Source organism: Lissotriton vulgaris, chromosome 9 (assembly GCF_964263255.1).
Source record: "Lissotriton vulgaris chromosome 9, aLisVul1.2, whole genome shotgun sequence".
In the NCBI taxonomy this organism is placed as follows: Eukaryota; Metazoa; Chordata; class Amphibia; order Caudata; family Salamandridae; genus Lissotriton; species Lissotriton vulgaris.
In genome coordinates this window covers 547,104,090-547,128,163 of record NC_141697.1, presented here as the reverse complement: position 1 = coordinate 547,128,163, position 24,074 = coordinate 547,104,090, and the positions used below count along the sequence as shown (strand labels likewise).

Below are 24,074 nucleotides of genomic sequence, written 5' to 3'. Positions count from 1 at the left end.
CATGATGCCTTACTAATGGCAAATTGTGCATTATACAAGTGCTAAATAACAATAACAAAGAGCAACAAAGTCTGTCACAAAAACTACATGAAGAAGAGTTTAAAGACACATTGCCTTCAAACAATAACAAGAGCTTTGCCTAAAAAAATACACGTGGTTTAATTTCCAAACTACAGCGGGACTGCATGGTGACTAATCAAGAACACCAGGACAGCGTTAGAGCCAAGATGACTTCCACTCCAAAAGGATCAATCCAGGGACTAGGCCAGACCCCTCATGTAACATAGAGAAAGACCAAGTTCATCATGCCACATAAGCCAATGTATATATTGGCTAAATCCTATATTCATGTAAATGTCTGAGGGTCAGATCGCTGGCATTTAAGTTTGTGAACTAAGAAATAAAGATTACTTGGAAATGAACATTGTGTGAGATGTCCTGAACCAGAAAAAAAGCAACCAACATCTGCTCCCAAACCAAATGATTAGAATTATATTTGGGGGACATCATTTTTCTAGAATACAAGCTTCATAGACCCACATCCCATGATACAGATTAAAATCTTTAACAGCTACAGGGTATTTGATACAAACAGTGTCAATGTTACACAAGGGGTGTCTGGAAGGATTAAGAAAAGTATACATGTACACTTTTATGAAGTTATACCGTTAGGAAGAATGCATTACAAAACACAGGCCAACATCATAATTCCAATTAACATTAACCGGACAACAATAACAAAACTTCTATAATGCATTTGAAAGAAAATGTATTTTTTCCACCCATCACCTATACTAATCCGACCGATTGTTCACTATTACTTTTATTATTGTTTACATTCAAAAAGTGGAATTACTTACAAACACTTAACTTCATAATGGATACTTAAGGAGAAATGGTGGTGCACATCATAGAGTAAAATGTGGAGGACTTTGGAATCCCACAATGTCCCAATTGTTAACCGGTTTGGTAACATTAAATAAAGCCCTGTCTATTTACTACCCAGCCAGAAGCATTGGGGATGCCACAGCAAAGTATGTTCTTGCCAAATGCTAGCTCTCTCAAAGCTTTTGTGTCACTGGCGGCCCTCATGGGGCAGTACCTGCACCCTATGCTGCATTTATTCAGGCAGGGCACTTCATAATAGGTAATGGTGTAAACGTGGCACTTAAATCCCACCATATTGTGGCGGAGGGCACATTTGTAAAGAGCGGTGACAGGACATTATGCTTCCTTTTTGAGTGTTTTAGAGAAGTCTCACTGTTGCTACGACAGCCAGATAAGTTTATTTTGCATTCAAAAACTCTGCACTTCGCAGTAGAACAGAGGATGCCATCATCTATTTTTGTTTTTTCAAACCAACAGTATGTTGCACTGTGGAATTTGTAGTTGTGCTTTAAACAGTTTAATGCATGGGCTCAAAACCCCAGCATACAAAGTGATGTTGGCTAAAATTCCACAATTGACCACATTTCTGCTACGTTTTCAAAATTATACTAAGCCGTCAGCTATGTTTTAAAATGTTATAGTTGACTACTCCAATTAAAAACAAGCATTTGCAATGCTATAGGTCTCGCATTTACGAGACTTTGAGCTACTGGCATTGTAAATGTCAATAGCTTACATTTTCACAAACGCGAGACCTATTGAATTGCAAATATTGTTTGTTTCCAAGACCCCCTTGCGGCGCTTGCACTTAAGAGGCCACGCCCCTTTCTTTAGAAAAGCTGCGTCTAAAGAAAGGGATGTGGCCTCTATTAAGTGCAAGCGCAGGATGGGGTGTTTGCAAACAACCCACACAAAAAATATTAGTAAAGCAATGGGTGTCACATTTGCAAGAGTTTAAGCCAGTCATCTCCAACGAGTAGCTGGTGAGCTACTAGTAGCTCTCCAGCTACCTTTGAGTAGCTCTCCTATATGCAGCTCATCCTACTAAATTAGAGCCTGTTGTGGCAGTACTGCATGGGGTGGCCACTAACGTAATATTGTCTGTACAACACTAATAATATTAGTAGCTTTGCATGATTTACACTCAATGTAAGTAGCTTTTACTGCAGAAAAGGATGGAGATCCCTATTGCATTTACAATGCCAATAGCTCAAACTCTCCTAAATGTGAGACCTACGGCATTCCAAAGAAGGGGTCGCCATTGTCCCAGCTGCTTGGATAGTGAAAGCGCGCATGGTGCCCTGAATGTTGCTGCAAAGCACGTCGAGCCTTCAGTAAGACAAAACTCACTAAAGAAATAGTGCTTACAGACTAAATAACACAGACGGTGTAACAACAGAAGAAAAAGGGCCAGTCCTCATGGGAGGTTACAAATGAAGACATGGCGGTACTAAGGAGGGACTAACAAGCCGATTACTGAATCAGAAGCCAGGATTTACAAAGGACAAAGACACAAGCCCATGAAAAATATGGGCAGAGCTTCAAGTGCATACTAATACAGCATGTCACGCACAGCAGGGCATGTGTTGCCCAGGCTCGACCTAAAAAGCTTGTTTCAAGTGTAAATTCAAAAGTAAACTCAGCTCACATATTTTGTGAGTTCACTCTTTCACTCACATCATGGATTAAAACAAGCACTGGCAATAGTTGTTTTTTTGTGTAGATTCACAACACAATAACGGTACAACATGGAGAGAAGCAGCACAACCTTCTGTAACACAAATATTAATTAAGGACATTGGGCAGTAGCACAAGGAACATAACTTAATTCTCTCATGCATACAGGACAGGTAACACGGATAGGTAATACAATTAAGAATGAGTAAGGGGAGTTAAGGAGCTATAGCACTATTTCTATATACATACAAGAAGTACAAAACATCTGGAAGAAACAGACAAACCTTTTATAGAATTAACATGCATTCATGTTCTTCTATAGAATCCTCAACACTCACCTACCTAGTGTGGTACTCTTCATCAGTGGGTTCCATATCTGACAGGGAGAAGCTTTCACAAGTATTACTGTTCACAGTTTGTACAGTCTCCTAGTTGTGGGTTGCCTAGTTTGGGTGTGGTTATGTCACGTATGATGAGATGTATGTTCTCCCTGTATTACACTGTTAGACTTATAATAAAATTGTACATGGGTGAGCTAAAATTTTGTTTACTGCTCTCTCTCTACCACAAGGTTAAAAACATAAGTACAGAGCAACTGACCCTGCTTCTCTTTCCCATCAACATAATTTGGTGCATGAGTATTACCCTGTGAGATCAAGCGTCTTCCCCAGAAGCACAAGTATCTCACACCAGGTATTGTGAAATAGTCCATGCTTCATATAGCATGTTCACCAACCTCAGAAACAGGGTGGGGAGGGTGCTAATGCACATTTCCTTGCCCTTCACAATGTGCTATTGGTGAGGCTGTCAGAACGTGCAGCATGTTTCACAGGGTGGGACACTGAAATAGTAGCCAGCACTATGAAACAGGGGGAAGTGGGAGTGCATAGGGCCTGAGACTGTGAGTCATGTGTTCAACACCAAAGCATCTCATGCCTCACTACCTAGACCACTAGGTGAGTGGTTGTGAGGAAGAACGCCTTTTCCCATAATTTCGATCAGCTCTATCTTCTTTGTATCCTGTCTGGAAAAATCAATGTAGCAGAGGCTGAGGAGAGCAGCTCTTAGCTCATCCTAGATCTCCTTACCTGCTACAAGTGTTGCAGACTGCCACTTGATTAATAGCCACAGTGGATTATTTTACTTTGACATCTAAAATTATATCACAGCACTCAGCAGCCTGTATTAGAATAAAATGAGCCACGCTCGTTCCGCCTGACAGTTTTATTAATGACTCAAAAGGCAAGGGTCAAACTGTTTGGTCAAGCTGTGCAGTTCTGATACTGGATGAGTATCACATTCTTTCCCTCTCTACCCTAATGACAATTGTATTAGTGGATGGATTACATTTTTTTAAGTGCAGATACTTTTGAAAGAAATGTCCCAACACTGGAAGCGAGGGTAAGAAAACCCAAGAGGCAATGCGGTTATGTAGTGCCACCTATGCAATGCCATTTTTCCTTGTTATTAATGAAGCAATGTTATGGTTTATTATACCATATACGAAAGAGATATTTGCACAGTGCACAGGAACTGAATAATTTCAAGGTGCTCTCAAATGTGATGAAAAAGGAAAAGGCAGTAGAGGAAGGAAAAGGCAGTAGAGGAAAGAAAAGTAATTGCCCAGAGTCACACATTTTCTGGGTCAGGGTGCCACAACTAGTGTGTTTGCACAGGGTCCAACAAAATCTTCTGACTGACCAATGCATGTTATGCAAGTGCACTCAAAATGTCCTTTTTATTTTCATAAGATAGAGGAGCAGCATTGGAAACACTCCTCTTCATAGAACAGGAGCACCTTGGTTAGAAACAGTGCAAGCTTCCCAACTTCAGAGGACAAGTACAGTGAGGGTAGCATTAGCACAAACTTTTCTATCACAGAACAGGTACAAATCAAGATGCAGTGGAAGCTTTAATTACTCACAGAACAGGCACCGTATGGCAGTGACAAAGCAAGCTTCCCTTGCAGATAGAACATATGCAGATAAGGCATGAGTGATACGTAGGTTACAAACAGATTTCTGAATTGGGTGCTTAAGTCACTGAGATGAATGTAGTGGTGGATAAATTGGTGAATAAGCAAGTTCTGACACAATTCTTGTTTAACTGCTATTCCAAGTCAGCATCCTAAAAGTCCTGCTGCTATCAGTTGGAGACTTGTTGTTTGTGTAAATTCCTCGGTGTTCCATGTGTTGAGAAGTCGCTGTTAAATCGTAGGTCATTGGTATATGAAACAGCCCAGCCACAGACTAAGTAAATATGCTCTACAGAGGCACACAGGTAGCAACCTTTTGGGAAAGGTTTTGAATTCCAGCTTTCACCTGGCTCTCGGACCTATTCTGCAACTTATCAAAATGTTGAGGTCCACCAGTGAGTTGTACCACAAAGGCTTAGGATAAGTATGAGAAATTGGTTCACAGCCACCGAACATAGGGCCTGATTAAGAGTGGGTCGGAATTCCGAGTTCAGTTTTATTTAATGCATTCAATATTAGTTACACTAAATACCGTAACCTTCATGAAATGTAATAGGGGGGGAAGCAGTATTGCGGATTCTGGTGCGCTAGACATTATAATCCACGTTATATCCCAGAAACTAGCAATAGGCCTTGGAGTCTCAGAGACCCCTCTGAGACAGTCCACTGTGCTTAGGGAGCCTCTCGCAACAGAGATGGGGAAATGATACCACTCCCCCTGGGAGCAAAGCTTCTGGACTTTGGGCGCAGCTTTGACTCGCCTACCGGTTTGTGTCCCTGTCACCCTCCCCCTCCTCTTGCCATGCTGTGTCTCTAACCCTCCCCTCCTCTTTCCCTCCTCCACTCTCGGTCTACATCCCCTGCTACTACCGCCCCACTCCCCAGAATATCTCCCCTTGCCTGCTTTCATCACCTAGCCCCCTGTCCTTTTGTGCCGTTTGACTAAGCACTCCTTCTCCCCTTTTTGGGGAAAGAGCCAAGATATATACTTTGGAGTCTCAGCATACCCAGTGAGAGAGTCCACAGCGCCAAGGGAGCCAATCACAATTGAGGTATGGTAGGGCACCCCTTGCCAAAGCACTCCCTCTCCCCGTTTTGGGGAAGGATCTAGTAAATAGGCCTTGGAGTCTCAGAGACTCCTCTGAGAGAGTCCACTGCGCTTAGGGAGCCTCGCGCAACAGAGATGGGGTAATGATACCACTCCCCTGGGATCACAGCTTCTGGACTTTGGGTGCAGCTTTGACTCACCTACCAGTTTGTGTCCTTGTCACCCTCCCCCTCCTCTTGCCATGCCGTGTCTCTAACCCTTCCCTCCTCCACACTGTCTACTTCCCCTACTCTTACCCCCCACTCCCCGGAATATCTCCCCTCGCCAGCTTTTTCCCCTACCTATATGTTCCTTTTTGTTTGTCTCAACCTTACCTGTAACTAAAATTGCCATGCTATAATAACTGTGTAACCTTTGTAAAGCGGTAACCTGCAATGTATTGTCTGATACCCATGTAAAGCGCTCTGATACCTCTGGGTCTAGCCAGCGCTATATAAAACCTTTTAAATAAAAAAATGTAAATACATTTATCGCAAACGATAAAGAACGTACCCTATGGCATTGGTTTTTATCAGGTGCAATAAATAGCACGTATACTAGTAATCAGGCCCTTACAACAATTAAGGACTAAAGGAGGGCAGGTGTCTCTGGATGCAGATGTTTATGATGATGATGAAAAGAGTAACAAATGTAAACAACAGTGCTATTTTGGAGAAACAGTTCTTCTATTAGTATAAAAATAAAAACAAGACGGTGATCCAAGAGAGACGAGACAAGTAACAAGACACATCATTAGGAAATGTAATCTCTAAATAGAGGTAGCCTGAGGTCAACACTTATTAGTACCTTGCGGAGTTCTGGTTTATTTACGGGGCGCAACACTAGAGTAGCGAAACTTAAACACCGTACAGCCTGTATTGAGGCACTCTTTGCGGGTTTATCCACAAAAAAAACGAAGCAGGAGTTTAGCAAGAAAGTTATGGGCGTGAATTTCACATTCGCTCTTCGTGTGACGCCCAATACCCATCTCACATTTAAAAAAAAACATCTGGGGGCGGGTAGGGAGTGAAGAGTGATTCTTTGGTGTAAACAAGTCATGGAGAAAAAAAAACATATTACTAAACACGGGCCCCAAATCACACCCGTCATATGGAAAACATGTTGCCCCGACATAGTTGTTATCCATTCTAAAGAACTCCTGACACTAAGAAAGAACACTCAACCACTCAAGCATATATTGCATGCCACTATCACAGAGCCAAGCGCGGAACCATGGTCCTTCACTGCAGCGCCATCCTCTTCACGGAACACCTTTTAATCATACTTACATCTTCACTACATTTTCCACTGCAGCCGCCATTTTGTTGACTTTCCGTCTGATCAATTGCGCATGCGCGAGACTCGTCTTCTGCGACAGTAGACGCCATTTTAGATTGGGATGTCTGCTTTTTCAATGCGGTGCATTTACTTTGTTTATAACAGAGCTTCTGCCTGATCGTCAAATCTTTATCACACCGGGGACCGTGTTGCGAGTGTCCTGCAGGCTACAACACGTATTACCGCAGAGGAAAGTCATGGAATTTTGCGATCGGAAAGAAAAACATAGAAATAGGCTGCGTATGTCTACATTTAGGGTAGTGTAGTGATGGTATTTATATATTAAAGATGAAGATCACTAAATATTTACTTAAGTATCTAAGTATTTATTATCAAGTACAACAAGCTTGTGGGGCGCAACAGGAGGTGACTGCGCAGTCACAAGAAATTATCAAGTACAACAAGCTTGTGGGGCGCAACAGGAGGTGACTGCGCAGTGCGTTAGGCTTGACGCGCGCCTGCGGGAGGGAGGGGGAGCTGCACCGCAGCTTGCTGTCGCTAGAGGTCGGGAAGTTCCAGAGGAAGAGTTAACGCGACACCAGCAATCTGCATACCCACTAAGGCCGGGAGCCGAGCGGACGCTGATCGTCTCGGCTCCCGGTCCACGAAATGCTCTGACCCGGCCCTGGGCAGTTACAGCCCTTCATTTTGACCGCTCTTTTTTCCAGCACTAAGCGGAGCGAGTGGGGCAGGTGCGGAGCAGCAGCGATCGCTCCGAGGTTGGCAGACAGGCTCGATCTCCCGAGGTGAAGGAGGAGAGGGCGGAGGCGCTCAAGATGGCGGGCGGCACTGCGCCGTGGACTCTGCTGACTGCGGCCGCCGCTGGGAGGTAGGATTGCGTCCTGCGCTACCCCGGCTTGTTGAGACTCTCGCCGCAGCAGCTGGCATAATTTCCTCTACCTTCACTTCGGTGGAGACCCCCACCGAGGGAATCCTCCCAGCGCCTGCCTGACTCTAAGATGGCGGCCGGAGGCGACTTCTGGATGGCGATCGCCGCTTCCACTGGCTCGCCCCAACTTCTCCCCGGCCTCCTGCTAATCCTGTGGCCCTCTCTTGGACTTTTGGCCTGCCTCCCGACCTGCTGCCAGTTTGGGGCCACTGCCAGTGCCGGAATGCACTGGGGCCCTGCAACACGGGCCGGATCTCCAGACCACTCACCCCCCCCCCCCCCACATGGCACCAGCGTTCTGAATGTGCCACTGCTCCTGGAGTCCACACTGCTTGCGGGTGAATCCACACACAACCCACCGGCAGCCGTGCAGCGCCCCATGGCCAACGTGTGACCGTACCAACAGCGTCAACATGGCCTTCACCACCTGTCACACTCTCTCCTCCACCGAGACGGCTGACTGCAAGCTCTCCAAGATGGTGACGCGCCTGCCGCTGGCCTCCAGCTTCATCTCCCACCTTCACTACTGGACTTCTTGACTTTTTGCTTTGTCCTGACCATCACTTTGCTGCTGTTTTCGGACAGTTTCACTGGACTCTAGCCCTCCTCCCATTCCCTGGTCCATTAACCCTTTTCCCCGTGGATGATCCTCAAATGTTCCCTCCCTTTTCCGCTTCCCCTTCTCTCCATACCCTTGCATCCCTCCCACCCTCCCTTTGTTCTGTGACTGCATCCACACTTATGGAACTCTGCTCACCATGTACCTTGCCTATGTGACTCTCTAGTATATCCAGTCTTATCCCCTCCCTATGTATATAGAGATAACTCTAATCACTAGTGTATGCAGTAGACCTTTGTACTATCTACCATTCCTATGTGTCCATTAGAGTATATCCGGTCTTATCCCTTCCTATGTATATAGAGATAACTCTAATGACTAGTCTCCTAGGTGACTTTTAGAGTATTTCCATGTGCATCCCTTCCCTATGTATATAGAGATAACTCTAATCACTAGGACATGCAGTAGTCCGCTTTGCTCTCTTCCGTTCCTATGTGACTTTTAGAGTATATCCAGTCTTACCCTTTCCCTATGTATATAGAGATAACTCTAATCACTAGTTTATGCAAGAGTCCGCTGTGCTCTCTACCATTCCTCTGTGACTCTTAGAGTATATCCATGTGTATCCCCTCCCTAAGTAGATAGAGATATCACTAGTATATGCCTAGAGTTTATCCATTTGTATCTCCTCCTTGTGTGACTCTATCTCTTGTACATTTGCAATTTTTTCTGTTTGTACCTTTTTTTATAACGCATGTAATCCTAAGTCTGTATGTTTTCAACTGGTTCTTATGTAAGTCAAAAAGAATTTGCAAATCTGTTTTTCCGATTGTAACCATCAGTCCTTATGGTTGAAACTGGGTCCTATGTAAAGCGCTCTGACACCTTCGGGTAAAGTTCGCGCTATATAAAATCGCATAAATAAATAAATAAATAAATAAATAAAGTCACAAGAACCGCGTCAGTACCAATGACGTCACTTAAGTACCTGGAAACATTCTAAAGATGACGCACTGATACTAACCAATGAGCAGGAGGTGAAGGGAAAACAACTAGACCTACAACACCTCCCTTTCCAAGGATGAAAGCGTCACAACAATTACAAATTTGCTAACATTCGTGCCAAGAGTTTTCAATTCTATTAAGGACAGGAGGCGAGGATTATGCTTTCTAATTTCTTTACTAAAAAAACACAGCAGCCAATAAGAACACAATAAAGAAACACAAAAAACTACATTTCCCATGACTACCACTAGTAACCCTAGAGGCTACATACTATAAAAGGTACCATAGAGGACAACACTTCCTCTTTCTTAGTCCAGAGCAGTCCAACAATAAGAACAAGTCCCAATGGAAATTGAAGAATCCCTGAGGGAGAACACGTGGAATAGACCACCGGAAGGCAGAACGAAGAAGCCAAAGCTAAAGACCTTCCGTGCCAACCACCATCAGGTAACGTAGAATATGAAGGCAGAAACCTCATTTAGGGTCAGAACCTGAAAAGTAAAGCAGAGCCGTAATACACCATACCCACCAAGGTTTTAAGTGCATTGAGAAAAACAAATAGGGAGGGAAAGAAAGAACAGTGCATATAACATTATGAAACATAGCAGAATACAGTTGTACACCAAATCAAATGCAATGAACAATAGAAATGCAGAAGTAAAACAAGGGTGGGATAATCCTCGCCTCCTGTCCTTAATAGAATTGAAAAGTCTTGGCACAAATGTTAGCACATTTTTAATTCTATGGCAGGACGGAGGTTCCGATTATGCTTGTTCAAAGCTTAGCCACCACAACTGAAGCAACATCCACAATAGGTTTGAAATAGAAGGTTTTAAAAACAGACTCCGAAGACCAATCAGCGGCCTTCATGATATCATGGAGACTGACACCCAAAGAACAAGCATTGGAAATGCAATAGGTCTCGCATTAGAAAAGTGGGAGCTATTGGTATTGTAAATTTTGTTGGTTTATTTTGTGTGTAGTTTTCCCAAATAGCTACATTGATAGATGAGTCATTTACAATGCCAATAGTTTTAATTTTTTTGAATGTGACACCTATAGCATTTGGAATGCCACATGATTTGTATTGACGTGACTTTGATGGCAGCTTATGTTGTTATGCCACATTTCTAGAGAGCAGGAGAGTGCAGCAGGGGATAGAAGCACAGCCCTGCAAGCTGAGCGTCCTCCCATCGCACACCCATCTGTGGCTTGAGTGGTGTGAGGGTGAGGGGTGTGAGAGTGAGGAATGTGAGTGTGAGGGGTGTGAGCATGAGTGTTGTGAGTGTGAGGGAGTGTGAGTGTGAGTGTGAGGGGGTGTGAGTGTGTGTGTGATGGTGAAGTTGAGTGAGTGTTTGTGAGGCTGAGTGTATGTGACGGTGTGTGTTGGTGAGGGTGTGTGAGGGTGAGTGAGTGTTTTTGATGTTTAGTGAGGGTGTGTGACGGTGTGAGGCTGAGGGTGTGTGAGGGTGAGTTAGGGAGTGTGATTGTGTGTGAGTGGGTGAGTCTGAGAGTTAGGTGTTGTGATGTTGATTGAATGTGAATGAGGCTGAGGGGATGATGGTAAGGGTGTGTGAGTGTGAGGCGTGTTTATTGTGACAAGTTGCAAGGCTGAGCGTGGGTGAGTGTGTGGGAGGGTGTTTGATGGTGAGTGTGCGAGGTGTAGTGAGTGTGAGAGTGTTGTGACGGGTGTCAGGGGAGGGTGTGTGTGTGAATGTCATGTGTTTGAGGGTGAGGGGGTGTGTGTGTGTGAGGGTGAGTGAGGGGTGTGAGGCTTCGGGTGTGTGACGGTGCGTGAGTGTGAGTGTGTGTGAGGGTGAGTGAGGGTGTGAGAGGTGTTGTTACGCAGAGGGTGTGTGACGGTGTGTGAGGGTGAGGGTGAGTGTGAGTCATTGTGAGTGAGTCTGAGTGAGTGTGAGTGAGGGGGTGTGAGGGTGTTGTTGTGAGGGTGAGGGGAGTGAGCGTGTGTGAGTGTGATGGGGTGTGAGGGTGAGGGGGTGTGAGTGTGTGTGAGGGTGAGGATGAGTGAGGTTGTTTGCGGCTGAGAGTGTGAGGTGTAGTGAGTGTGAGAGTGTTGTGATGGGTTTTAGGGGAGCGTGTGTGTGTGAGTGTAAGGTGTTTGAGGGTGAGGGTGTGTGTGTGTGAGGGTGAGTGAGGGGGTGTGAGGTTTCGGGTGTGTGACGGTGTGTGAGTGTGAGTGTGTGTGAGGGTGATTGAGGGTGAGAGAGGTGTTGTTAGGCAGAGGGTGTGTGACGGTGTGTGAGCGTGAGGGTGTGTGAGGCTGAGTGTGAGTGATTGTGAGTGAGTGTGAGTGAGGGGGTGTGAGGGTTTTTGAGGGTGAGTGTGTGAGGTGTAGTGAGTGTGAGAGTGTTGTGAGGGGTGTGATGTTGTGATGGGACTGAGGGTGTGTGAGGGTGATGGGGTGTGAGGGTGAGGGGGTGTGAGGGTGAGGGTGAGCGAGGGAGTGTGAGTGTGTGTGAGTTGTTGAGGGTGAGAGTTAGGGTGTGTGAGGGTGATGGTGTGAGGGTGATTGAGGGTGTGTGAGGGTGAGGGGATGAGGGTAAGGCTGTGTGAGGCTGAGGGGTGTTGATGGTGAGAGAGTGTGAGGGGTGTGAGTGGGTGCGGCTGTCCGGTGTAGTGAGTGTGAGCTTGTTGTGAGGGGTGTTATTTTTGAGGGGAGTGAGGGTGTGTGAGTGTGTGTGAGTGTGAGGGGGTGTGAGTGTGTGTGAGTGTGAGTGAGTGGGTGTGAGGCTGAAGGTGTGTGATGGTGTGTGAGGGAGATGTTGTGTCAGGGTGATTGAGGGTGTGTGAAGGAGTGTGAGAGTTTTGGTGTGTGAGGGTGATGTTATGAGTGTGTGTATGTTAATATTAATTATTTAATATGTGTCGTGTAAAAAAAACGTGATAGATCTTCCCTTTGTAATTGTCTTACCTTATGTGTATTTTTGTATGTAATAGAACTGTGTATGTTTTTTAATTACTGTGTGGTGTTATGTGTGTTTTAGGTGTCTGTGGAGTCCCGTATTAATTTTATTATTTTAAAAATGGCCGACGCAATACGTAACCTTGACGTTCCCTACGTTAGCGTTCTAGTTTATTTTTCTGTTTTGGATTATGTAAATGTAAATGTACATGTACATGTATTTATATAGCGCAAATCACCCACACCGCAGGTATCTATGCGCTTGCTTAGGGAACCCGTCCTGGTATTCCCCTGTGAGATACCCTGGCAGGGTATCCACAAGGTGAAGCCAGGCATCCCGCCGCGAGGGGCCGTTGTGGAGATTAAGCAAGCTATTGCCCAGAGTCGCAGAGTGTGAACCCGTGAGTCGAGTAGGCACCGGAGCGAGAATTATCGAATCCGTGGAATTATTGAGCCCAAACCCCGTCGAGGCGGGGAATTGAACCCTGGTCCATGGTCGATCTCAGCTTCCGGGTCTGCCGCCTCTAACCCCTGAGCCACACTTCTCCACCATTTTTGTGTTGTGAGTGTTTACGTTTCCTTGACGTTTATTTCTAGCCAATCGGAGCGCGACGTTTTTAACGTTGCGTTCCGATTTGCTTACGTCAACGGTGGAATTCCCCAGAGATCGAGAATGTTGGTGCGCGGAAGGCGTGTTCTTGTTCCTGTGCTGTTGCTGCTTCGTTTGACAGGTAAGAATGTATTCCAAAGTGCTTTTTTATGTAATGTAATGTAGTATCTATACTATCTTTAAGTTAACGACTGAATAGGAGGGTGTTTTTATAACTGTTGACAAAATTTGTTTTCGATCGTAATATTTGTAAATGTTTGTAATGTAATGTAAATTAAAGTCTTGTTTTCAATTGTCGATATGTAATGCATATGTTTTCTAAAACTGTAATGTAATGTATTTTTTGCTGGTGTTTGTTATTTGACGTACAAGAGCTGTTATTTGAACTTTGAAGTGCTATTTAGTTTATAATATATTTATGTATGTTGTGTTTGCATTGCTTTTTTTCCCTGTGATGCTGAAGTAGCCGGATTATATGTTATTGAGGTACTCGATGTATTAAAGGAAACTTTGTGTATTTGCTGAATTTATTTTCCCTAGCAATGTATTAAGAGGATGTACAGTGATGTAATGTGTGTATTTTATGCGTTTTGTGAAAGAATTGTTTTATTTTCCAATCCCTGTTTGCATATTTGTGTATTAATAGCTGCACCCTCCTTGCGTTGCTTTAAGTTTGCATTTTGGACTAGCTGCAAGTGTGTAATCCTCTTTTTACGTATAATTCAAATAGTTGCTTAACGATATTTATGTGTACAGTTGGAGGCTGGAGTTGTATTTGGAGTGTAGAGTTGTAGAGTTGTATTGTAGTTATAGGGTGTAGTTGGAGGCTGGACTTTGACGGTGTGAGTGTGAGGGTGAGTGCATGTGAGCCTTTTGGAGTTTGCCATAGTATGTGTAAATTTGTAGTACTGTATGCAGTCTATTTTCTTCCCCAAACGTGTTTTGTAGCTTAGTATGTGTTAGATCAGAATGTGTATGTGAACTATCTTTGATGTATGCAACAGTGAGAATAAGGGTGTAGCTTTTAATTTATGGGCATAAGGGTAGACGTCTTAGGATGTTTTTGTATTTTCTGTACTTCCCTAATTTTTTGTGAACAGCTGCGTGGGCAAGGGGCGTTGGCTGTTGTGTTGTTGAGTAGTGCTCTTTTGATGTTGTTTGATGCTGTTTTGGTGTACGGTGTTCCTGTGGTTGTGCACTTAGCACCACCAAAACACTTCGTGCAACAGCAGCATCAGTCAGAGCAACACCAGAGTCTTGTGCTTTTGTGATGACGCATTTTGTTTGTGTTTTTGATTATTTCTGGCATTGTTTACTTGTTTATTTTCCCTTACTTTAGTAAGTGCTTTCTGTTGTGAATTTTTTTCCTTTAGCTCACTTTGTCCACTTAAAAATTCTTGTATTTTTTGCTGTGTATTCATATGTTTGTCTATTTTGTGTGCATTTATGATCTTTGTGAAAGAACTGTTTTATTTTACAATCCCTTTTTAGGTCTCGCCTGTCGATGCGCATGCGCATCGAGCAAGCGAGACTATAGGGGCTCATCCACTCTTTATCTAACTACAAGGAATCGTGGCGATTCCTTGCAGTGCCCGTGACTTTTAAGGTCAATGCGCATGCGCATTAAGCTTATGCGCATGCGCATTGACCTTAAAAGTCACGGGCGCGTGCACGTCCGTGTTTGTTTACCCTTGCCTACTCTCTCTCTCCCCTCTCCGCCCCCGTTCCGCCCCCTCCCCTTCCCGCCGTGTCGCATTTCTCCTCCCCCCTCCCCTCTCTTCCCCTGCCTGCCTGCCGCTAGCCTTGTTGATGCTTGTTTTCCTCCCCGCCTCTCTCCTCGCCCCGTTTACTGTGCAGCTCGCCTAACTCGATCTTGACTGCACAGAACATATTTATTTAAAAGCAGGGCGACTAGTTTTGTGACAGGAACGTGCAAGGATGCGCACGCTGCATGTTCTCTTTTGTTAAATAAATGTTAGGCTTGTCTCCCTGTCCCGTGTTTGACCGCCCCCACAACCCCACCGTAATTGCTGTTTTTTTTTCCTTACAGCGCACAAACTACTCTTTTTTTTGTTTTAACAACCAGTCATGGCGGCCGCTCGTCTTGCTGTACGCCAGTTGTCCAAAAATATGCCTTGATGTTAATAAACCATTTCATTCCACTGATATTTTGAAAACCAAGTTTACATTACGATGTGGGGAAACAAATATGGGGAACACGCTTTTCCGTAGCTTTCAGTAATTGATTGTCTCTCCCCTCTCCGCCCCCGTTCCGCCCCCTCCCCTTCCCGCCGTGTCGCATTTCTCCTCCCCCCTCCCCTCTCTTCCCCTGCCTGCCTGCCGCTAGCCTTGTTGATGCTTGTTTTCCTCCCCGCCTCTCTCCTCGCCCCGTTTACTGTGCAGCTCGCCTAACTCGATCTTGACTGCACAGAACATATTTATTTAAAAGCAGGGCGACTAGTTTTGTGACAGGAACGTGCAAGGATGCGCACGCTGCATGTTCTCTTTTGTTAAATAAATGTTAGGCTTGTCTCCCTGTCCCGTGTTTGACCGCCCCCACAACCCCACCGTAATTGCTGTTTTTTTTTCCTTACAGCGCACAAACTACTCTTTTTTTTGTTTTAACAACCAGTCATGGCGGCCGCTCGTCTTGCTGTACGCCAGTTGTCCAAAAATATGCCTTATTGTTAATAAACCATTTCATTCCACTGATATTTTGAAAACCAAGTTTACATTACGATGTGGGGAAACAAATATGGGGAACACGCTTTTCCGTAGCTTTCAGTAATTGATTGTCTCTCCCCTCTCCGCCCCCGTTCCGCCCCCTCCCCTTCCCGCCGTGTCGCATTTCTCCTCCCCCCTCCCCTCTCTTCCCCTGCCTGCCTGCCGCTAGCCTTGTTGATGCTTGTTTTCCTCCCCGCCTCTCTCCTCGCCCCGTTTACTGTGCAGCTCGCCTAACTCGATCTTGACTACACAGAACATATTTATTTAAAAGCAGGGCGACTAGTTTTGTGACAGGAACGTGCAAGGATGCGCACGCTGCATGTTCTCTTTTGTTAAATAAATGTTAGGCTTGTCTCCCTGTCCCGTGTTTGACCGCCCCCACAACCCCACCGTAATTGCTGTTTTTTTTTCCTTACAGCGCACAAACTACTCTTTTTTTTGTTTTAACAACCAGTCATGGCGGCCGCTCGTCTTGCTGTACGCCAGTTGTCCAAAAATATGCCTTGATGTTAATAAACCATTTAATTCCACTGATATTTTGAAAACCAAGTTTACATTACGATGTGGGGAAACAAATATGGGGAACACGCTTTTCCGTAGCTTTCAGTAATTGATTGTCTCTCCCCTCTCCGCCCCCGTTCCGCCCCCTCCCCTTCCCGCCGTGTCGAATTTCTCCTCCCCCCTCCCCTCTCTTCCCCTGCCTGCCTGCCGCTAGCCTTGTTGATGCTTGTTTTCCTCCCCGCCTCTCTCCTCGCCCCGTTTACTGTGCAGCTCGCCTAACTCGATCTTGACTGCACAGAACATATTTATTTAAAAGCAGGGCGACTAGTTTTGTGACAGGAACGTGCAAGGATGCGCACGCTGCATGTTCTCTTTTGTTAAATAAATGTTAGGCTTGTCTCCCTGTCCCGTGTTTGACCGCCCCCACAACCCCACCGTAATTGCTGTTTTTTTTTCCTTACAGCGCACAAACTACTCTTTTTTTTGTTTTAACAACCAGTCATGGCGGCCGCTCGTTTTGCTGTACGCCAGTTGTCCAAAAATATGCCTTGATGTTAATAAACCATTTCATTCCACTGATATTTTGAAAACCAAGTTTACATTACGATGTGGGGAAACAAATATGGGGAACACGCTTTTCCGTAGCTTTCAGTAATTGCTTGTTCCTTTCATGTTTTATGCACGACTTTTTAAAACTTTTTTTTTTTTTTACTTTTGTACCGGCACTCCAAAGGTATCACAGCGCTCGCTCGCAACCGGTTCCCTCGCTTCAAAGACGCTCGCTCCAGCCATTACATCGGGATCCTCGTCATTGCCCTGTTCTGCCTGACCCCTCCACCCGTGCTAATTAATTACAGGCATAACGGGGTCAGCATTATGGTGAAGGCAAAGGTATCCATTGTATATGGAGGACGCTCTTTTTAGATGAGTATTGAGTGGCAAATTGTCCCCAATAACTTAGATGTTTCTGCTGATGAGACAAAACAGATTTCATTTCGAGCGACATTGACACCAAGTGAGGAGCCGTCTGGTTTGCATTTTTTTACAGCGCAAACACGGCCCGAAGGTATTTCAGCAGAAACATACGGTACAATAAATTGCTCACTCACTCACCCTCAACCCCTCCCCCTCGACCCCTCCCCCTCAACCCCTCACCCTCACCCTCACTCACCCTCACTCACCCTCAACCCCTCACCCTCAAACCCTCACTCACCCTCAACCCCTCACCCACCCTCAACCCCTCACCCACCCTCAACCCCTCACCCTCACTCACCCTCAACTCCTCACCCTCAACCCCTCACTCACCCTCACTCACCCTCAGCCTCACCCTCACTCACCCTCAACCCCTCACCCTCACTCACCAACCCTCAACCCCTCACCCTCACTCACTCACCCTCAACCCCTCACCCTCACTCACTCACCCTCAACCCCTCCCCCTCGACCCCTCCCCCTCAACCCCTCACCCTCACCCTCACTCACCCTCACTCACCCTCAACCCCTCACCCTCAAACCCTCACTCACCCTCAACCCCTCCCCCTCAACCCCTCACCCTCACCCTCACTCACCCTCACTCACCCTCAACCCCTCACCCTCAAACCCTCACTCACCCTCAACCCCTCACCCTCAACCCCTCACTCACCCTCACTCTCACTCATCCTCACTCACCCTCAACCCCTCACTCACCCTCACTCACCCTCAACCCCTCACCCTCACTCACCCTCACCCTCAACCCCTCACCCTCACTCACCCTCAATGCCTCACCCTCAATCACCCTCAACCCCTCACCCTCACCCACCTTCACTCACCCTCACCCTCACTCACCCTCACTCACACTCACCCTCACCCACCCTCAAACCCTCATCCTCACTCACCCTCAACCCCTCATCCTCACTCACCCTCAACCCCTCACCCTCACTCACCCTCAACTCCTCACCCTCAACCCCTCACTCACCCTCACTCACCCTCAGCCTCACCCTCACTCACCCTCAACCCCTCACCCTCAAACCCTCACTCACCCTCAACCCCTCACCCTCAACCCCTCACTCACCCTCACTCTCACTCATCCTCACTCACCCTCAACCCCTCACTCACCCTCACTCACCCTCAACCCCTCACCCTCACTCACCCTCACCCTCAACCCCTCACCCTCACTCACCCTCAATGCCTCACCCTCAATCACCCTCAACCCCTCACCCTCACCCACCTTCACTCACCCTCACCCTCACTCACCCTCACTCACACTCACCCTCACCCACCCTCAAACCCTCATCCTCACTCACCCTCAACCCCTCATCCTCACTCACCCTCAACCCCTCATCCTCACTCACCCTCAACCCCTCACCCTCACTCACCCTCAACCCCTCACCCTCACTCACCCCCACTCACCCTCAACCCCTCACCCTCACTCACCCTCACCCTCAACCCCTCACTCACCCTCAACCCCTCACCCACCCTCAACCCCTCACCCTCAATCCCTCACCCTCACTCACCCACACTCACCCACACTCACCCACACTCACCCTCACTCACCCACCCTCACTCACCCTCACCCTCACTCACCTTCACCCTCACTCACCCTCAACCCCTCACCCTCACTCATCCCCACTCACCCTCAACCCCTCACCCTCAACCCCTCACCCTCCCTCACCCTCATTCACCCTCAACCCCTCACCCTCACTCACCCTCAACCCCTCACCCTCACTCACCCTCAGCCCCTCACCCTCAATCCCTCACCCTCACCCACACTCACCCACACTCACCCACCCTCACTCACACTCACCCTCACTCACCCTCACTCACCCTCAGCCTCACCCTCACTCACCCTCAACCCCTCACCCTCACTCACCCTCACTCACCCTCAACCTCATGCTAAAGATTTACAAAAAAACCCATAAACAATTCTAAAAGCACTAACTCTAATGCTGCGAGACCTATTGCATTTCTAATGCTTGTTTTATTTTTGTGTATTAATTGCTGCACTGTCCTTGCGTTGCATTAAGTTTTAATGTTTTAATAGCTACAAGTGTGTAATCCGAATTTTACGTATTAAAATAAATGTTGCCTTACGTTATTTATGTGTGGATTTGGAGAGTAGAGTTGTAGTTGGAGTGTAGAGTTGTAGGGTGGTATTGTAGGTATAGGGTGTAGTTGGAGGGTGGACTTGGACTGTGTGAGTGTGAGGGTGAGTGGATGTGAGTCTTTGGGTGTTTGAGGGTGCGTGATGGTGTGTGAGAGTGATTGAGGGTGACTGTTTTAGTATGAGTGAGGGTGTGAGTGTTGTGAGTGTGTGTGTGAGGATGAGGGGGTGAGTGTAAATGTTGACTAACGTTATTTTTGTGTGGAGTTTGAGGGTGGAGTTGTAGTTGGAGTGTAGAGTTGTAGTGTGGTATTGTACTTTTATGGTGTAGTTGGAGTGTTGTCTTTGACGGTGTGAGTGTGAGGGTGAGTGGATGTGAGGGTCAGGGGGTGTGAGTGTGTGTGATGGTGTGTGAGGGTGAGTGAGGGTGACGATGTGAGTATGAGTGAGGGTTTGAGGGTTGTGAGGGTGTACTTGGACGGTGTGAGGGTGATTGGATGTGATTTTTAGGGGGTGTGAGGGTGTGTGATGTTGTGTGAGGGTGAGTGAGGGTGATGGTGTGAGTATGAGTGTGGGTGTGAGGGTGATGGTGTGAGGGTGTGTGAAGGTGAGGGTAATGGGATGTGATAGTGTGTGATGATAGGTGTGGGTGAGTGAAGGTGATAGTTTGAGCGTGAGTGAGGCTGAGTGTTGTAAATGTTTGTAATGTAATGTAAATTAAAGTCTTGTTTTCAATTGTCGATATGTAATGCATATGTTTTCTAAAACTGTAATGTAATGTATTTTTTGCTGGTGTTTGTTATTTGACGTACAAGAGCTGTTATTTGAACTTTGAAGTGCTATTTAGTTTATAATATATTTATGTATGTTGTGTTTGCATTGTTTTTCCCTGTGATGCTGAAGTAGCCGGATTATATGTTATTGAGGTACTCGATGTATTAAAGGAAACTTTGTGTATTTGCTGAATTTATTTTCCCTAGCAATGTATTAAGAGGATGTACAGTGATGTAATGTGTGTATTTTATGCTTTTTGTGAAAGAATTGTTTTATTTTCCAATCCCTGTTTGCATATTTGTGTATTAATAGCTGCACCCTCCTTGCGTTGCTTTAAGTTTGCATTTTGGACTAGCTGCAAGTGTGTAATCCTCTTTTTACGTATAAATCAAATAGTTGCTTAACGATATTTATGTGTACAGTTGGAGGCTGGAGTTGTATTTGGAGTGTAGAGTTGTAGAGTTGTATTGTAGTTATAGGGTGTAGTTGGAGGCTGGACTTTGACGGCGTGAGTGTGAGGGTGAGTGCATGTGAGCCTTTTGGAGTTTGCCACAGTATGTGTAAATTTGTAGTACTGTATGCAGTCTATTTTCTTCCCCAAACGTGTTTTGTGTTTTTTAGCTTAGTATGTGTTAGATCAGAATGTGTATGTGAACTATTTTTGATGTATGCAACAGTGAGAATAAGGGTGTTGCTTTTAATTTATGGGCATAAGGGTAGACGTCTTAGGATGTTTTTGTATTTTCTGCACTTCCCTAATTTTTTGTGAAGAGCTGCGTGGGCAAGGGGCGTTGGCTGTTGTGTTGTTGAGTAGTGCTCTTTTGATGTTGTTTGATGCTGTTTTGGTGTACGGTGTTCCTGTGGTTGTGCACTTAGCACCACCAAAACACTTCGTGCAACAGCAGCATCAGTCAGAGCAACACCAGAGTCTTGTGCTTTTGTGATGACGCATTTTGTTTGTGTTTTTGATTATTTCTGGCATTGTTTACTTGTTTATTTCCCCTTACTTTAGTAAGTGCTTTCTGTTGTGATTTTTTTTCCTTTAGCTCACTTTGTCCACTTAAAAATTGTTGTATTTTTTGCTGTGTATTCATATGTTTGTCTATTTTGTGTGCATTTATGATCTTTGTGAAAGAACTGTTTTATTTTACAATCCCTTTCTTTATTTTTGTGTATTAATTGCTGCACTGTCCTTGCGTTGCATTAAGTTTTAATGTTTTAATAGCTACAAGTGTGTAATCCGAATTTTACGTATTAAAATAAATGTTGCCTTACGTTATTTATGTGTGGATTTGGAGAGTAGAGTTGTAGTTGGAGTGTAGAGTTGTAGGGTGGTATTGTAGGTATAGGGTGTAGTTGGAGGGTGGACTTGGACTGTGTGAGTGTGAGGGTGAGTGGATGTGAGTCTTTGGGTGTTTGAGGGTGCGTGATGGTGTGTGAGAGTGATTGAGGGTGACTGTTTTAGTATGAGTGAGGGTGTGAGTGTTGTGAGTGTGTGTGTGAGGATGAGGGGGTGAGTGTAAATGTTGACTAACGTTATTTTTGTGTGGAGTTTGAGGGTGGAGTTGTAGTTGGAGTGTAGAGTTGTAGTGTGGTATTGTACTTTTATGGTGTAGTTGGAGTGTTGTCTTTGACGGTGTGAGGGTGAGTGGATGTGAGGGTCAGGGGGTGTGAGTGTGTGTGATGGTGTGTGAGGGTGAGTGAGGGTGACGATGTGAGTATGAGTGAGGGTTTGAGGGTTGTGAGGGTGGACTTGGACGGTGTGAGGGTGATTGGATGTGATTTTTAGGGGGTGTGAGGGTGTGTGATGTTGTGTGAGGGTGAGTGAGGGTGACGGTGTGAGTATGAGTGTGGGTGTGAGGGTGATGGTGTGAGGGTGTGTGAAGGTGAGGGTAATGGGATGTGATAGTGTGTGATGATAGGTGTGGGTGAGTGAAGGTGATAGTTTGAGCGTGAGTGAGGCTGAGTGTTGTGAGGGTGTCAAGGTGAGTGAGGGTGTGCGAGTTTGAAGGTTGAGTGTGTGACTGTGGGTGAGGGTGAGTGTTTGTGAGGGTGAGGGGGTGGGAGGGTTTGGGGGTGTTGTTGAGTGATGGTGTGTGATGGTGAGTGGGTGAGGGTGATTGAGTGTGTGTGAGGGTGAGGCTGTTGAGGTTGTGTGTGAGGGTGTGTTGCTGAGTGATGGTGCGTGATGGAGGTTGTGAGAGTGTGATCGTATCACGCTTTAGAGGGATGTGGGGAAATAGTAGGCCAGCTGAATGGGTTTTTTTTTTTTTATTAGTTTTGACACAAGTCTTTTGAAAGTAAAGCTAGCCATCCCTCCTGTGCCTCGAACTTGCTGTCATTTTTTCTTTTTTCGGTGTGCGTGTAATTTAGTATGTGTTGTGTGTTGTGTGTGCGTCAAAATGCAACCCAAGGAGACGTAATAGAGTGTGTGTGTGAAAGTCCCCTTGATCCGTGAATGTGTGTATGAAAACTTTGTTGTGGTGTGGCGAAGTGGTGTGAACGGAGTGTGTGTTGTAAGAAAGGATCCGTTGTTAAACGAGCAACATTTGTAGCGAGTCTGGATGTATACTGATCAGCAGTAAAGTATTGGCTGTGAGTTGTGTTTTCCTGTGTGTATGTGTGCAAGATGCAGAGTGGGTGCAAGGTGCAGAGTGGGTGCAAGGTGCAGAGTGGGTGCAAGGTGCAGAGTGGGTGCAAGGTGCAGAGTGGGTCTGCAGAGGTGATAGATGCAGAGTGGGTGATAGATGCCGAGTGGGTGAGGAGGTACGCCTGGTATATAGGGATGTCTGTTACTATGCATATGAATCAGAGATTGTGTGCCAGATTTGTGTCCCAAGTGTAATTAGAAGCTGTGGCCACTGTCTAGCAGGTTGGTAGTGTTTAGTAAGCATAAGCTGTTTTAGCAATCCATAAGTTGTGCGTGTAATGTAGTATGTGTTGTGTGTTGTGTGTGCGTATAAATGTAACCCAAGGAGACGTAATAGAGGGTGTGTGTGAAAGTCCCCTTGATCCGGGTATGTGTGTATGAAAATTTTGTTGTGGTGTGGCGAAGTGGTGTGAACGTAGTGTGTGTTGTACGAAAGGATCTGTTGCTAAACGAGCACCATTTCTTGCGAGTCTGATAATGAACAATAAATTACAATGCCAATAGCCAGCGTTCAAATGCTGTTGAGCCCACCCAAATCAAAAACAATGGCAGCCCTCTATCTGTTTCGTGTGGGTTGATGGGGTGGCTGGCTGAGGGGGCTTTTAATGCGGCTTCCCTTTGCTGGCTCAGTTTGAAGCCCTGATTTTAAGTATGAAGGCTGGGCACTCGATACAAAGTAAGTATCAGCAGAAAGGAACGGGCTGCAACTTGCAACCAGCATTTGAACGCTGCCGTTCACTCCCACACATGTACATGTTTTAGTACTCAATGCGAAGCTGTGAAATGCGTGTTTAAAACGAGACACGTCCGTGATACTGCATGGAGAGAGAGGGGAGGTGCTGGCGGATGGGGAGGGGGAGGAGAAATGCGATGCTGGCTGTGTCCAGGGAGAGAGAGGGGAGGTGCTGGCGTCTGGTGAGGGGGAGGAGAATTGCCAGCATGGCTGTGTCCGGGGAGAGAGAGGGGGAGGGGGAGGAGAATTGCGAGCCTGGCTGTGTCCGGGGAGAGAGAGGGGAGGTTCTGGCGGCTGGGGAACAGATGTGGAAGGCTGGCGAATTTTGTTTTAAAAATAGTGTGTTTCAGTGTGTGAGTTGTGCATGGTTAAGGGAGACGAGACAGAGGAGCTGGTGGCTGGGGAGGGGGATGAGAAATGGCAGCCTGTCTGTGGAGGAATGCGACCCTGTCTGTGTGCGGGGAGAGAGAGGGGAGGTGCTGTCGGCTGGGGGTGGGTTCGAGAGAGAGGGGAGGTGCTGGCGGATGGGGTTGGGGATTGCCGTGGGAGGGAGCCTTGAGGGGGAGGAGAATTGCGAGCCTGGCTGTGTCCGGGTAGAGAGAGGGGGAGGGGGAGGGGGAGGAGAATTGCGATCCTGGCTGTGTCCGGGGAGAGAGAGGGGAGGT

General features: G+C 46.2%; 1 protein-coding gene across 9 annotated transcripts in view; it reads right to left on the bottom strand.

Annotated features, from left to right (window-relative positions):
- The window catches only part of DPF2 (double PHD fingers 2), a 384,345-nt gene extending 377,381 nt beyond the window's left edge, over positions 1 to 6,964 (bottom strand). For all 9 annotated transcript variants that reach the window (XM_086938040.1, XM_086938042.1, XM_086938046.1 and 6 more), the window contains exon 1: positions 6,917 to 6,964. In XM_086938040.1, coding sequence (XP_086794166.1) covers positions 6,917 to 6,948 — 32 coding nt within the window. In that variant the 5' untranslated portion in view covers positions 6,949 to 6,964. The remainder of the gene's footprint in view (positions 1 to 6,916) is intronic.
- Positions 6,965 to 24,074: the final 17,110 nt, after the last annotated feature.